The following is a 16852-nucleotide window of genomic DNA, read 5'->3' as shown; positions in this document are numbered from 1 at the left end:
CATTTCTTGAGGATTTTTAGTTATAGTTTTTGTTTATAAGTGCCATTTCAGGAGTTTTTATTCAATATGCCTTTCTTTTAATCTTGAGATGTGTTAATAATAGGTCAGTTATTTATATAAGCCATATTATACTGAAAGGAAAAATAAAATTTTAAACAAAAGCCTGTCAAGGATGCCCATCGTCTCAGACAAGCCTGCTAACAGAACGTTCCTTCCTTTGAGTAACCCATGCTTGTTTAACATGTCCCAATGGCAGAACTGGAGATGTATAAACTCCCGAGGCGCCCATGAAGTCACTCAACACTCCAATCCTAATGCACTAAATCTGCCTCAGTACCTCCCCTTTGACTTCCCCGTAACAACCCAAAACTCCACCAAGAGAGGTTCTGACTCTTTGGAAAAGAATCCAGTTAAGCCCACAGATGTTATAAAAGAGCTTGCAAAACCTTCTTGGTGCCATTTCTTCCCACGTTTGGTCTGGTTTTAGTAACAATACCTTTTGAAATCATTTCACTGACATAGAAAAAAATATTTAAAACTTTGCATTGCACAATACATGGTGAAGTTCAAAACTTTAAATTTTGTCCTGTAATTAGTTTATATTTAATTAAAAACAGAATTTTACATAAAAAATTATCTTTGAAACTTTCTCATTATACTTTTTAGATAAAATTAAATTGAATGTGAACTATCATATAATTGAGAAAAGAAAAAAGCAATATGAGTAAGAGTTCTTTAATTAATAGGAAGTCTTTTTCAAAATGCTACAAAGGGCTGGGGTCTTAGCTTTGTGGCATAAGCTCCTGCCTGGCAAGCACAAGATCTTGAGTTCAATCCCCAATACCAAAAAAACAAAAACAAAACAAAGCAGCTAGAGTCCAAATATTAATATCAATTACATGCACTTGTAAATTACATTGACTCTCAAGTAAATGTTTCCCTGATTTTAATGTAACTAGACACTTCATTAAAATAAGTTCATCATATTTTAACAACATATTTTTGTTTATGAGACTAAGCTTTGCTACACAGCCCATGCTGACCTTGAACTCATAAAGTTCAGGCTGGCTTTGCAGGAACTCTTGATAGCTCTTGCCTCAGCCCCCTGAACACCAACAAAAAAATATGCAGCACATGCAGCTTGTTTGTTTACCCTGTCCACGTTTTACACGTTTCATTATTCAGGAAATTCAATTCTTAACCCTTATTTGTTAGGTTTAAATTTAAAAGTTCTGGAGCTACTGGAATCAGCTTTGACAAACAATCCAGGACATTCTTACAGTCACCCTTGAAAATACACAACTGATTTGCATTTTAGATCCCTTCTCAGTAGCTCTCTGGTCAGTTACCATGGAGTGCAAGCAAATTTTATAAAAGATGACTAAGAGAAAACAGAACAAACTAAAGGCAGACATTTACATGCTATGTCTGTAAATATTAAACATGCAGAATAAATTTATATGAAAAAGTTTTAAAGGAAAAATTTCTCTTTTACTACTGTCAGTTCTATCTGTAATGCTAAAGATAAAAGTAACAATAGAATTCCTAAGGTCTCAAAGACAGCCTTATATTTTTAATAAAGGATTTGATTTTTGATATTTTTCAGAATATGCATGTGTATTTTAGTAACAGCTGATCTTATAAAATGAAACAAAATTAGAAGTATACTTTATTCAGATTATTCGTCCTTGATTCCTCTTAAAATTGAAATCAACATTAATGATATTAAGATGTAAATACTGCACCATTAGGAAAACGATTACCCAGAGAAGTAAACACTTTATATAAACTTTATATGAATGTTTACATTTAAGGAACTATTAGACTTACTGACTTTGGATTTTGTAATCATTTATATCTACTCTTTTTCTCTGGCACTATAATAATGGTGTATAAAAATCAAAATAATCTGTGTTTGGAAGGTGACATGTCTGTATATGGGAAAGCCTATCTCTGAGCCTTTAGGCTTTTCTTGTTGTTTGTTTTGTTTTTTTTTTTTTAATCATGAAGATTTATGAGACAATTTCAAAAATATTGTTAATGAATACTAGAGTCATCGATTCCACAGAAAAATTCAAAAGGCCTCAGGAGATCATCTCTACTACTTAGAGTCTTGATTAAATGAAAAATGTAAGTAGCTTGACTGAATTAAATCTAGTAATTGTTACTTTGTGTTTCACTTTCTGAGAAACAGCATATTCTATATGTTCAAAGGGGGAAAATGTGCTGTGTGTATATTTACTTTTCATTTGAATGGGCATTCAAATTTTCATTTTTAGCTCATTAATGATCATTTAGTGGCAGACTGAAAATTAAATGGAGTAATTTTTTGCTTAATTTATTGAGCAGCAAACAGCACTTCAGGGACTGAAGTAAAGAATGGAATGATATGTTCATTCTTGAGGTGGGTTCATAATCAATATAGGAATCCAAGCAGTCAAATTGACAAATTTTGGGATGTTATTAGCTGAGTTCAGTGATCACTCACAAAGTCCCGTTTCAGAGTCAGATCAAGTGGCCCCAAACTGAAGGGTTATAGAGTTTTTGAAGTAGAAAACCGCAAAGCAAGACAACCTGTTGGAAACAATTTAGCTAGAATCTTAGATTAATTTTGGTAGATACTTGTATGTTGCTTCTTTGTTGAGTAGGTTAATTTTTCTCTTATGAGTGCAGCTTGTTCTGCTTTTCTCATGAGGGCACAAGATGGCATCAGTTATGCCAAGCTACAATAAATCTCTTCAAGCACTTTGTCTTCTTGGAAAAAAAAGAATATCCTTACAGTGAGGAAGGATAAATGCAGCAGATTGCTAGGAAATGCAGGCTAAAACAGAACTTATGACAGAAAAATGGCTAAGGACACATAAGGGAAATTAGGAAACATTCAAAATTTACAGAAGAGGGATTTGATCTCATAGTTGTTTTTTTCTCAATAGGGGAACTGGATTGTTGGATGAGAAAACAATTAAGTAGAAGGACCAATTATGAAGGTATTGCCCAAAACTGGGACACCACTCATGTAGAAGCAACTGGGAAAAAAGACATGGCTGGATCTACGAAGCATTTAGAAGTTAGCATCCTTTTACTATGTCTAATGTAGTCTAAAATGCAGTATTTTAATACAGTACAGCTGTTTCAGGATATACAGAAGAATTCTCTGGAAAACATTCAGCATTCACAGGCTTGGGCCTACGGAAGCAGACCCACTAGAGCCATGTCTCAGCCCTCAATGACCTCCACCCCCGGATCTCACCATGAGGTAATTGCTAGCCTCTCTGATCCATTCACTTTCCCCATTATATTCACTTTGTAAATGACACTGAATTGAAAGTCCATATCATAGATTAGGATAACAAATATGATTCACAGGACTAGGTTAGTTTAGTATGATTCACATTACTATGAAGATACCACAGACTGGTGAAATTACAATTAGTAAACATTTTTTATTAACCACTAAGTAGGTTAAATAAAGAGTAATGCAATGTAGTTAAAGACAAAACAACTAAAACAAAGAAATTCATGAAGGACCTAATAAGATTTAGTATTTCGTTATCATCTAATAAAAATTTCGGAAAGTTTTAAATGTGGCAACTTAAAAAATGCTACTTAGTTGTAAAATTTAAAGGTAGCGTTAAAGTATTACAAATAGAGTTTATCATTAAGTTTCACATTCATTAAAATACAACAGGCAATATTAACTGGATGGATGTTTGTTTTAAAAAGTCAGGTCCTGCAGTGTTTTCCAACTGGATTACTCTCATTGCTTTTGGCAGTAAGCGTGGAAGGTTAACTTGATTGGCTTTGGAATCTGTGCCAGGATTAGCTGTATGCTAGGTGTAACTTTGAGCTTGCTCTTTATTGTTTTTATTTGTAGGTTGAGCATAGTTTAAGTGCTTGCGTGTGACCTAAGAAGGTCAGAGCTGTGGTATTTAGGGTGAAGCACCAATTCGATTCACTCTGCTGCACAAACATACAAGTATTGGTCACTACACATCACCTTTAAAAACCAATTCTCTTTTGTTTCTTTAATGAAAAAACTGAAGTATAAACACAGACAATAAATTCTGACCTCTTCAATAGTGAATACCATTGAACGCTTTAGAATTATAAAATTAAAAACCTTAAGAAAGTCTCTTGACATTGCCTGTCATTTCTTCTTGCTCTCTTTCACTTGAATTGATTTTGCAGACCAAAGGTGGGATAAAGCTGAACAGTTGAATGCTACAGACTGTGAGATTAATATCTTGTAATGTAACAGATGTTATTAGGTTTGCTTGTTCAAAGAGGTTCACACTGCATGTTAAGCCAAAGGCAAGGGAAATTCTAATTTCTCTATTCATATCTTATTTGAATAGAAAGCATACAGCAATACATATAGAATTATTACGCTGGTAAATATTTAACAGCAGGACTTTCTTTAAAAAGTCCTAGTTTGCAGATTTTGTCAATTTTTGTAAATTTAGACACTCCCACATGACTGATTCTGAACTATAAACACGACATAATGAAACTATACAGGAAGATGAGATGAAGAAACTGTTACATAGCAACTGCACTATGGCAATCTGGTGAGTCTGAATTCACAGTGTAGGTATGAGTAAAATAAAGCAGAACTGAGTTTTGAGCACTATTATCCATTAAAAATATATTTCAACCAGAAGTGTATGTAATTTATATTTTTTTGTCTTTTTAAACTGCCCACGCACTGAATTACTGAATCCCTAGTAGTAATTAGGCAAAAGCCTTTCATTTCTGTATACTTCATCATCGACTGTAAGTGAGGTAAGCAGGTTGTGAGACATAACAAAGATCTCTTCCCAAGTTTGTTTATAAAAGCTAATGAAAGCATAAAACTGGACGCCTCCAACAGTCTATGGAAAAATTTAGCTTAAATTGAGTCTTCCTGATTCAATTCTCACCTCCAGCAGCAGCTACTAATGTCACTGTTATGAAATAAGTGTTAAACTATTAACAATCATTATTATAATGTAGTCATGTTAATACTTATTCTAAGTAATACATAAATCTCTTCTATTAATAACTAGAAATCTATTACAAGGTAATGAGATGTAATAAAAGTAACTTCAATTGGAAGACAAAAGTTTTAGGCTATGTTTCCAAATTCCCACTTATTGGAGGATATTCTTTTAAAATTTCTGGCTGTCAAATTCATATATCTATTAAGTAATAGTAGAAATTACCAAAGAATGTAATTGTAATTTTAAAAATAGTATCATAGCAGACCTCTATTTTAAAATCTGATTTCTGGAAAAAAATACTAATGTGGCAAAGTCCCTTTGCACATTCTCCTGACTTGCTCACCAATTAAATGTAGAGGGCATATGCATTCACTTGACAAAATCAGATATTATTCAGATTGGATTTTCCTGGATTGACTATGATTGGAGCAAAAACTGCTAATAAAGTACAGTATCATTTAAATACAGCTGCAGTGTCACCCAAGTGAAGTATTTCTATCACTCAGTAGCTGCATAACGTGTACACTTCTCATCACAGCTGACATTCATTTCTCCTTACACTATAAGTAAGACGCAGCTTGGCGTCACCTTATTCTTTCATAGAACCTTCGAGTTTTAGACCTGAAATTCTGAGTACCTTTTTATAAACCAAAATTCCAAAGAAAATGAGGTATAGAAGTCCTGACTCTCACACAGCACCATGCATCTTATTACTGACTGTCATGGTTTATGTCTGTGTCCCCCAGGCCTCATGAGTTTGCATTGTGTATTTCTGAGTGGTTGATTGCCTACTGCTTGGATTGACGGTGTCAGTGCTCCACCCACATAGGGGTGGAGCCAGGATGTGATGTAATGGCAGGAAGAAGGTGTGTCTTTCTCTTTGCTGGTTCGGGCTTGCTGTTTTGCTGTTTGCAGCCGCCATGAAAGGCAGCCCAGCCATGCCCGCCTGCCGGGGAGCCAACTGAGTGTGGACTGAAAACTCCAAAAACTGTAAGAAATAAACCTTTCCTTTCCCAACTTGGGCATCAGGTATTTTGTCTCAGCGATGAGCATAAAATAACTAAGACACTGATACAGCAGGGTCTGACCACATTTGAAGATTTCATTGTCTGCCCCCACTGAAAGGAACTATTCTTAAGAGTAAACCATTACCTCTTGGAGAACTCTCTTCATCTTTAACAACAGCGTCTTCACGGCAGTGCAGTCCTGTAACATCAATCTGAATGGCAGAGGATCAAAGCCTCCATTCTCTTCTATGCTCTGGAAGGGCCAATCTGCCGATGGGCTGCCAGGCACTCGGCTGACATGGGGACATCTGGATTCCTGGTCCATGTCTCTTGTCAATTTCAAAGAAAGACTCCTAATAAGAAAAAAACTAATATAAATTACAGTGCAGCATACTTAAACTATTTTTCCTAAACTGTTGATCAATATCATTAGTAGGCAAGAAAAAAAAATTTTGGTAATCTCATCATTTCCTCATATATTTACCTCTGAAAATAGACTTTGTGAGAGATTCTGAAATAGGTTGATTGTATAAAGATTCAACTGTAATTACTGTCTTACAAGATGACCATTCCCTAATTAGCATTTAATTTATTTGTGGTGCTTAATTTAAAATGTTAAGACTCAATGAAAATCGATGGAAGACAAATTTTATAACTAGCATTTCTCATAGCATGCTTAAAATTAACCATAATCAAAAAATTAAGAAGAGAATACTGATTTACTAATTATTATTTTAAACTAATCAGTGGACTTTTTATTGACCAAGTAAAGTAAAGGACTTTATAATGAATTTCATATAAAAAAAAACTTTTTAAAAAGGGATATACATGGGTAATAATTTCCTGGTGTTATTAGCATATAGAGGGAGTCAAAATGCCAACCTCTCTCACAAAATGTTTAAGAATCATTGTGGGCTGAAAGCAGCTGAGAAGCAGATGCAAGAATAAGCCTTTGATCACCTCCTAGTCACTTAAAGCATGTATATACTTATAAAGTTGTCCTCCTCTGTCCACCAGAACTTAATCACTGGAGACAAGTCTAGATGTCCATCAGGTCAGAGTAGCCCCAGACATATCTATGGAACAAATTTAACTGCCTACTGTGTCTTCAGAAAGTTTCTCAGGTATGACTTTTCTTCATTCTGCTGCCTTAGGAACTCCAACTCCTTTCTTGCTTCTTTTGTAAAAAATTCTTGTTCTTTTTTCTTAAGATGCAACATAAGCCCTGATGCTAAGCACTCATTTGAGTGGCTCATCTGAGCAGTCCTGCTTTTGTGCACAACGGGTGTTTCACCTTTTTTTTTTTTGTTTTTTTGTTTTTTTTTCTTTTGGTGGTAGGGTTTGAATGCTAAGTCCCAAGCCCCACAATGGTGTTTTAATGTTTGTTTTTGTACTGGTAAGTCTTTGTCAATTCAATTTATAGAACCACATCTCGAAAACCCAGCATGTAGAAGGAATCAAACACAAAGTGCTAATTCTCATAAAAATGCCACTCCTTTTAGACTGACAAATATATATATTTTTAAAGAACAAATAGCTATCTCCAGACAAGTCTAACATTTAAATCCTTACAACACTGCCTGAGGTACTGCAATTTATATATATATATTCACTATAATTATTTGAATAAATTATATGATTAGTGGAGGGCAGAGTGTTACACTATCCAAGTACACATTAGTTCATCCTAAATTCACTTTTCACCTGCTTTTTAACTTAGACAAAATTTACTCATCTACACTTGCATACTGTCCTATGTAAAATGAATACCCTCTTACACCTACCAGCTGGAGGGTAAGTGTAAGTTAACATATGTGCCAAGAGCCCTCAAAAACACTGTGAGATTATTTTTATTTTTAAAAAAAGACATAAAATCTAAGTAGTAGTAACTCTTACCACCCAAAGATATGTTTTCTATAATAATTATACAAAAAATTATTACCATTAAATTATTTCAATTAATAATCAGATATGAATAATACTGAGTATTACATTATTTCTATCTCTGGTTGACCCTTGTGCTACGATACTTCTTATTTTTCTTTAATTTAGGTTGCATAGGAATTTTGTTATATAATTCAGAAAATAATATACACACAGATAAAAATCTAAAGCTTTTTGTAATTTGGTGTAGGAAAGACATGCCATAAACAAATTCATTTGGAGGACAAAATTAGCTATTTTTAATACTTCAATACTTTGCAACTATTTTTAATTACAAAAAAGTAAATGACGGACTTTCTTCTCACAATTATTAAACATATCCACACTGTATCCAACAGAGCAAAAGTGGTTAAATTTGCAGGCATTATAGGATTCTGTCACTGATCTCAAAAACCTCACCATGATTTTAATGTCTTAGAACACCCAGACATGATGGTACATGCCTCTAATCTCAAGTTCAAGGTCTGAGGCAAAAGATTACTACAAGTTCAAGGTCTGCCTGGGCTAAATAGTGAGTTCAAGGCTAGACTAAACAATAAAGATAGACTGATCCTGTCTCAAAAATGCAACTAATTTTTAAATAAAATAAATTTTAAGGTTGATATTAAAAATAATGATATGCTTTCACATAAGAACATTTTAATTGCTACATGAAAAAATACTTCTACTACAAGCTATATGGTAGTCATCAAAACCAATCATAATTCAGTCAAGGCAGCTGGTGAAATGATCCTGAAATAGGGATACAATTCATAGTTTGTTAGCACAGCCATTTGGTTTACATTTATGCCACTGTCTTTCTCATTGAGAGTGCCTTAGGTTCAGTGTTTTTGACAACTACTGTTAATAGTAAATCATTATCTTACTCAAAATACCTATCTGTCTCTGGGAAAATTCAAGTTAAAACAAAACAACCTCCTGTTGACACGAAAAGAAAGAAAATCTTTAATGTAGAGTCATAGTTTCATGATTTTCTCTAGAACATACCAAGTCTGCTGAGGACAGAACAAAGATCAGGTGTTGTTCTGTTCCTGGGTTAGGAGACCTCACTAAAAAATACAATACACGACTTTAGGATATACAACTCACTGTCTTCCAAATCTGCATCATGGTTTCAGTAAACAGAAAAAACACATTTTGCATCAAAAAGTCTTTTAATATGGAATAAAGAAAGTGTGGTACTAAAGCTGGACAGAGAGGTTTATTATTCACCATAACTTTTTCCAACAAAATACAAACACAAGGAAACTTCTACAGACCTCATTTATATTCAGTTCACTCTCTCTGTATCAATTCCATGAATCTTTGTAGAGTTGCTCAATAGTATTCCCATATACTTTGATCCCAAACAATGGTGTTCAAGTTATTATAATTTAAAATTTAGCCGCACTTAAATAAAGCTAAACTGAGATTTTTAGCTTTTTCTTGGTCCTCAAGTACCAAAATAAAGGGTTTTAGGAAGAAGAATAGCAAAGCTCATAAACAGTATATCTCTTCCTGAATGACTAGAGAATTTGGGAGTATAAACATAATTAAAACATTTACGTTACTATGGTAAATTGGCTTTGTACTTTTCTTATGGGGATCTTTTGTGACAGAACTCTGCAAAGCTAGTTCGGAGCCGTCGTTTAACTTTATTTTAAATATAACAGAAAAGTTAAATGGGAAAATATGTATCTTGATAAACTGTGGAATGATTAAAGGTCTTTTTCATACCATATATAAAAAATTAAAGTGTATTTTTATATGTTTTTTTCTTATTTGGTTTTAAATAGCAATGTCATTTTGAAAGTGACAATTTTTCTTTCTACCCACCAAAAATTTCTTCATACCACTTGAAAACTTCCCAATATAAAGGCCCAAATGACTAACAGAATCAAGATGATGTCAGTTGCACAACACTGATGCGCTTACCTGTCAGATGAACCCTTCTTTATTTAGCTCACTGACACCTCCCATTTCAGGAACCGTTATGAAAAATGTACCTAAAGGACTTCTACTTTATGCTGTGGCTGTGGTTTCTGAACAAAATTTTCAAGAACAGAAAGGTCCTAGTAACTTCTAGTTTTCCCAGTAGAAGAAATAAGCATATGAATATGATTATCTTCCAAAACATAATTAAGCAGATCTGCAGAAAATAATAACACATTAAAGCCTTCATCTAGGAAGCTTACAGGTATTATCTTGAATAACTAACCCCGGCACAATGGTATGAATGCATATTAATGAACTGACATTACAGAATCTAAAAACTGTTTGTTAGGGAACTACCTACACGAACATACTGATGTTGAATAGCTTTACTTTCAAAATATGGTTTTTCTGAAATAGTTATTTTAGGAAAAAGACTAAATTGGACATACTATCATTTGGCCTTTAATCATATAACCAGCAGTTTTTGTAGTTGAAGGCTTGTTACAAGAACCTAATATTTAATATTTACATGTAACAAGTTACCACCACCAGAGATGTGGGAAAAGTAAGATAGAATCCATGTATGTATCTTAGCATAGGCAACAAAGACTTTCATGATACAACTGTTTGCATCATTACATCTCACTTCCTAATATCTGTCTCCTTGCTCACAGAATTCCAAACACATTGTCCTTTATTCAGGCCTTAAAATGTATCCGACTTCATCCTGCCAGAGTGTCTGCATATGCCCTTTTCTCTGCATTAAAAAGTGTGTCATACCACCTTCAGGTTGCTCCTTATAGTACATCACATTCCTGGAGGGAGAACTTTGCATTCATCAAAAATACACAGGGCTCTCTCTAACTTATGATAAAGCTCTCTTTGTAGGAACAAATATGCAAGTAAACAACTAATTTGGGAGCTCTCAGAACACACTAGAATGAGCTGACCTATACATCACCTTATGCTCCAACAGCAAAGAAATGCTCTGTAAGTTATAAATACTACACTGCAAGAGGAAAAGACAAATGCATTTTCATGTGACCAAAAGGGTAATCAAAACTCAGATCATTATACAGATGATGTGGAACTTCCATGTGATCTCAAAAAAGAGATTGTACTTTTTATGCCCTATGTAGATATTTAAGTGTATATGCTACTGACAAAGGAGCCTCAGACTTCTGGAATGCATAAGAGTCCCAAACTTTTGCCCCTAACCAAACCTGTACCCACAGATTCTGTGCCCTGGCCATGTCTATCCGCTAACTCCTCACTGGCTTTGCATCTTGTTTGCCCTAAGGATAGGGTGGTAGAGGTGCCAACCAATCGACTGACCTGATTGTGGATGAAGGTAATGCGCAGCGAAAAAGTGATCCCAGAGGGTAAGGTGACCAAGAAAAAAGTACAGACCTGACCAGGGGCGCTAGGAGTAAGAAAAGTTCACCACTACCATTAACTTTGAAAACAGTCTGGGGATTTTACTGGAAAAATAAGTCATTCACAGAATAATAGAGTTGAAAAACAATCCAGTATAGCATTCGCCCTACTGCCAGGGATTTTAAGCAGGAATCATTTTGGAAAGGGATTCAGACTGAGTGCAGAATAGTTATAGAACAACCCCACTTCAGCATTTTCAAGGTTAGCTTCTCACAGTGACTGGGAAAGAGACGGTCAGGAAAGACAGCTATAGAGAAGTTGAGAATTGGACATACAGCATCCTGAGAAATTTAAGCACAGGTTGGAGACGACATGGCCCTGCTTTCTATGGGGAGAAACCATGCCAGTGCATATGATTTTTCAGAGAAGGCTGGCATGAAGACCAACAGTCTGTTTAAACCATTACCCTGCAGCCTAAACTCAGCATAGACTATAGGGCCAATTGGTTTTCCCCTTACTGCTTCCTGTCTTAGGAGGGACACATCTTTGCTTGAAACATTATCACAGCCTGAGTGATAGGCCAGGGGGGGACTCTGGAGCAGAGCAGGCACATCACAAAACCACATGATGAAATATAGGTGGAGAAAATCATGACTTTCTGGATCCCAAGACTCCACATTTTATAAAGAAACTCCCATTCTAAAAACAAAGGAACTGCTTTTGGGGGAGTGGTGTAGCTGTGGTGGTAATGCAGTTTTTTTCTTTTTTTAAATTTTCATTACGTTTTAAAGTTTGAGGTCTTTCCTTTCTTTTCTTCAGTCTTCTTTTTCTTTTTCTTCTTTTCTTTTGGTGTGTGTGTAGGTGTGTACCAGGAGTCAAACTCATGACCTCATGTTTGCCAGGAGGTTGCTGTGTCAGTGAGTTATGTCTTTGGCCCTCTCTTCTCTTTTTAATTCCTTTTCCTTTCCTTTATTTATTTATTTTTTTTTTTTGCTATTTTTTCATTTTCCACCCTGTACAGTTATTGTTATCTAATACTCTTAATTCTCTATTACTCCTTAATAAGGTTCCCATGCTCTCCTTTCTCTCCTCCTCCTCTCACATTGGTTAATATTTCTAACTTTTCATTTCTCATTCTCTGCTCCCCACGCCCTCTATTCTTACTAGTAAGCAATCTTTATGAGTCTTTACATAGTTAAGTACATATTATTGCTGCTGAACACAGCTCTATATTTAGCAGAGGTAAAGATATATATATATATACACACACACACAAATATAATATATCAATATTTACTTTAAAAGGAGAGACAAAAGCAAGACAGAAAAAAGGGTAGAAATCATACAGAATTTCAAAAAAACCACAAAACAACAAAAAATCACTAGTTAATAAATTACATATTTTATATTAGCAACAATGGCTCAAGTCACAAAATCAAAGCACAAAAAGTGGACATCAATGACACTACAAACCATTCTGTGTCATGAACTAACAAAAACTCAGTATTATGGTTAACTATCTTGTACACTTCACCATATATAGTTATATCCTTTAGAGCACTTTCTTTCTCTTTCATTATCACCATATCTGTTATACTTTGGGATCTCATTATTTTTTCAGGTTTTTATTATTATTTTTATACTAGAGAGACAATATGATATTTACAAATGTGAATCTGATTTATTTCACTTATGAGGATACTCTCAACTTGTCTCCATTTACCTATAAAAGTCTCAAATGATCATTTTTTATAACCGAGTAATATTATGTTGCATAAAAATACATCTTTTTCATCCATTTTGCAGTTGATGGGCATCTTAGTTGTTTCCAAGGTACAGCTATTACAAATTGCGCTGCTATAAACATGGGTGCACATGTATTGCTGAGATATGACTTTTGCAATTTTTCTGGGAAAACACCCAACAGGTGAAGAGCTGGATTGAATAGAACTTCCAATTCTAGTTTCTTGAGGAATCTCCATATTGACTTCCACAGTGCCTGCACCAGTCTACACTCCCACCAACAGTGGAGCAGTGTTCCTTTTTCCCCCATAGCCTCGCCAACATTTGTTATCAATTCATTTTTTGATGGCAGCTATTCTTCCCAGAGTGAGGTGAAATCCCAGTGCTGTTTTAATTTGCACTTCTTGAATGACCAATGATGGTGAACATTTCTTCATATATTTACCATTTTTATATCTTCATGTGAGAAATGTGTCTTCATCTCAAATGCCCATTTTTAGAGAGGGTCTTTGAATGTGGATGATTTGCTGTTTTTCAGTTCTTCATATAGTCTGGATATAAGTCCATTGTCTGAGGGACAGCTGGCTAAAATTCTTCCTTATTCTGTGAGTTTTTATTTCATTTTGTTGGTTATTTCTCTTGAAGTGCGAAAACTGCTTAATAAGATGAGATCCCTCTTGTTGATTCTTCGCATTACTTCCCGTGTGGTTTACATTTTGTTCATGAATACTTTGTCTACCCTTATGTCTCCAAGATTTCTACCTACCTTGTCTTCTAATGGATTTAATGTTTTTGTTTTAATATTTAAATCTTTGACCCATTTTGACTTTAGTTTTGTGCATGGTGATATATATGAGCCTAGTTTCAGTCTTTGGCAAGTGGAAAGCCAATTTTTCCAACACCATTTATTAAAGAGACTATTTTCCTGCCTTAATGTGTTTAGTCCCTTTGTCAAATATAAGGTGGCTGAGTGTCTTTGTAATCATTTTTATATCTTCTAATCTGTTGCACTGATACTCAGGTCTATTTCCTTGCCAGTACCATGCTGATTTTATCAATGTAACTTTGTAGAATAATTTCAAGTCAGGAATTGAGATGCCTCCTGCCTTGCATTTGTTGCCTTTGCTATCTTAGTTTTCTTCTGTTTCCAAATGAATTTTAGGAATATTTTCTCTAGATCTGTGAGGTGTATTAATGGTATTTTGATTGGGATTGCATTGAATCTGTATAACAGTTTTGGAAGTTTGACCATTTTCACAATGTTGGTTTTTCCTAGCCAAGAGCAAGGGATATTCTTCCATTCTCTAATATCCTCTTCACTGTCCTTTTTTCGAGCAGTATAATTTCCAGCATACAGGTGTTTTACATTCTTGCTTAGGTTGACTCCTAAATATATTTATTTGGATGCTATTGTGAAAGGCATTATTTCCATACTTTCTCTCTCAGTGAGTTTGTCGTTTGTGTACAGGAATGCTACTGATTTTTGACTGTGGACTTTGTATCCAGCTGCACTGTTGAATTTATTACCTCTAGTGTTCTTTTGATGGAGTTTTTGGGGTCTTCTCTGTATTTTATCATGTCATCTGCAAATAGTGATAATTTAACTTTTTGCTTTTCTATCCTTATTCCTTTTATTTCTCTTTTATCTAACTGTCCTGTCTAATGTTTCCAGAACTATATTGAATAGGAGTGGTGATAGTGGACATCCTTGTCTTATCCCTGATTTTAGAGTGCAAGCTTTCAGTTTTTGTCCATTTAACATAATGTTGGCCATTGGTTTATCATAGTTGGCCTATATCAGCTTGAGGTACATACCATCTATTCCAAGTTTCTGTAGGATTTTTATTAAAAACAAGTGTTGCACTTTATCAAAATCTTTTTCTGGGTCTATTGAGATGATGATGTGATTTTTGTCTTTGGAGCTGGTGATGTGGTACTTTACATTATTGATTTGCATATGTTAAACCATCCCTGCATTCTTCAGATAAGTCCCACTGGGTGGTGATGTACAATCTTGATCATTTGCTGCAATTCTATTTGCCAGTATTTTATTGAGAATTTTTGAATCAATGCACATTAGTGGCATTGACCTATAATTTTCCTTTTTGATTGGGTCTTTCTCCGGTTTTGGAAATAGAGTGATACTTGCCTCCAAGAATGAATTAGGGAAGACTGTTTCCCTTTTGATTTCATTGAAGAGTTTGAGTTTTGGAGTTAAATCTTCTCTAAATTTCTTGTAGAATTCAGCCATGAGTCCATCAGGAACCAGGCTTTTATTTGGCAAGTTTTTAATCACCTTTTCAATTTCAATAGCTGATACTGGGTTATTCAAAATTGTTATGTCTTCTTGATTGAGCTTTGGTAGTTCATATGCTCCTAGAAATCTGTCAGTTTCCTCTGTGTTTTCCACCTTATATGAGTAAAGGTTTTCAAAGTAGGTATTCACGATCTTTTGAATTCCCATGGGATCTGTAGTAAATTCTCTCTTTTCAGTCCTTATTGTGTGAATTCAAGTTCTTTCTTTTTTTTCTTGATAAGGTTGGCAAGAGGTTTATGAATTTTGTTTATTCTTTCAAAAAAGCCAGCTTTTTGAACATTAATTCTTTGATTTTTTCTAGTTTTAATTACATTGATCTCTGCTCAGATCTTCATACTTTCCTCTCTTCCATGAGCTTTGGGTTTTGCTTTCTCTTCTTGAGAATCTTAAGAAGTAACATTAGGTTGTTTATTTGTGCTTATTCTGTTTTTTGATATGACAATTTATTGCTATATATTTCCCTCTTAGGACTGCTTTCATTGCATTCCACAGGTGTTGGTATGCTTAATCTGCATCTTCACTGAATTGTAGGTATTGCTTAATTTCCTTTAATTTCACTTGCAACCCATGAATTGTTTAGGAGGTTGTTAATTTCCATGTATTTCCCATGTATTTAATTCCCATATATATTTTATTTCCATGTCTTGCAATTTCTTTTGCCATTACTTTCCAATCTAAGTGCATAATTTAGATTGGGATAATTTCAGTCCCTTTACATTTCCTTAAGAATGTTTTATGGGCTAATACATGGTCTATTTTGGAGCATGTTCCATGCGCAGCTCAGAATAGGTATTCTGATGTGGCTGGGTGGAACACTCTGTAAACATCTACTAACTCCATTTGCTCATAGGTTTGATTTAGTTCTGTTATTTCTTTGCTGACCTTTTGTCTAGTTGATCTCTTTGTGACAATGGGGTATTAAGGTCCCCTATATGAATTGTGTTCTTGTGTATTTGGTTTTGCATGCCCATTAATATGTCTTGTATTTTTGTGTTCCTGTATTTGATGCATATATATTTATAACTGTTAGTTCTTCCTCTTGTAGTGGCCTTCTTGATCTCTTTTCATCATTTTTAGTTTGAAGTTCACATTGTCTGAAAATAGCATAGCTACTCCTGCTTTTTATTGGGGGAAGGATTCCTGTCACACGGATTACTGTTTTTCATCATTTGACTTTTAAGGCTATGAGTTTCCTTTTGAGTCAGATGTATCTCTTGTATATAGCATATTGTGGGATCTTGTTTCTTGATCTATTTTGTCAATCTATTTCTTTTAATAGGTGAATTAAGGACATTTACATTGATGGATATAAGTGATACGTACTGGCTTATCTTTGTCATGTTGTGTTACTGCTGTTGATTTTCTGCTTTTGCCCCTTATTTAATTGCCTTCTCTGTCTAGGTGGTTTCTTTTTGTTGTTGTTCTGGAAATTGCAGTCATTTTTATCTCTATTATGTCTTTCAGTACTCTTTCTAGGGTTGCTTTGGTAGACATGAATTTCTTCAGTTGTTCCTTGTAATGGAAGAATCTTATTTCTCTATTTAATTTTAAAGAAAGTTTTATAGGGTACA

General features: G+C 34.5%; 1 protein-coding gene across 3 annotated transcripts in view; it reads right to left on the bottom strand.

Annotated features, from left to right (window-relative positions):
* Ccser1 (coiled-coil serine rich protein 1) overlaps positions 1 to 16852 on the bottom strand; it is a 1226082-nt gene that overhangs the window by 796194 nt on the left and 413036 nt on the right. For all 3 annotated transcript variants that reach the window (XM_063247277.1, XM_063247276.1, XM_063247278.1), the window contains exon 6: positions 6132 to 6339. In XM_063247277.1, the coding sequence (XP_063103347.1) occupies positions 6132 to 6339 (208 nt within the window). The remainder of the gene's footprint in view (positions 1 to 6131; positions 6340 to 16852) is intronic.

Source organism: Cavia porcellus, unplaced genomic scaffold (assembly GCF_034190915.1).
Source record: "Cavia porcellus strain 051 isolate PalLab524CR breed Dunkin Hartley unplaced genomic scaffold, mCavPor4.1 scaffold_4, whole genome shotgun sequence".
Lineage (NCBI taxonomy): Eukaryota > Metazoa > Chordata > Mammalia > Rodentia > Caviidae > Cavia > Cavia porcellus.
This window is presented reverse-complemented; position numbering and strand designations above follow the sequence as displayed.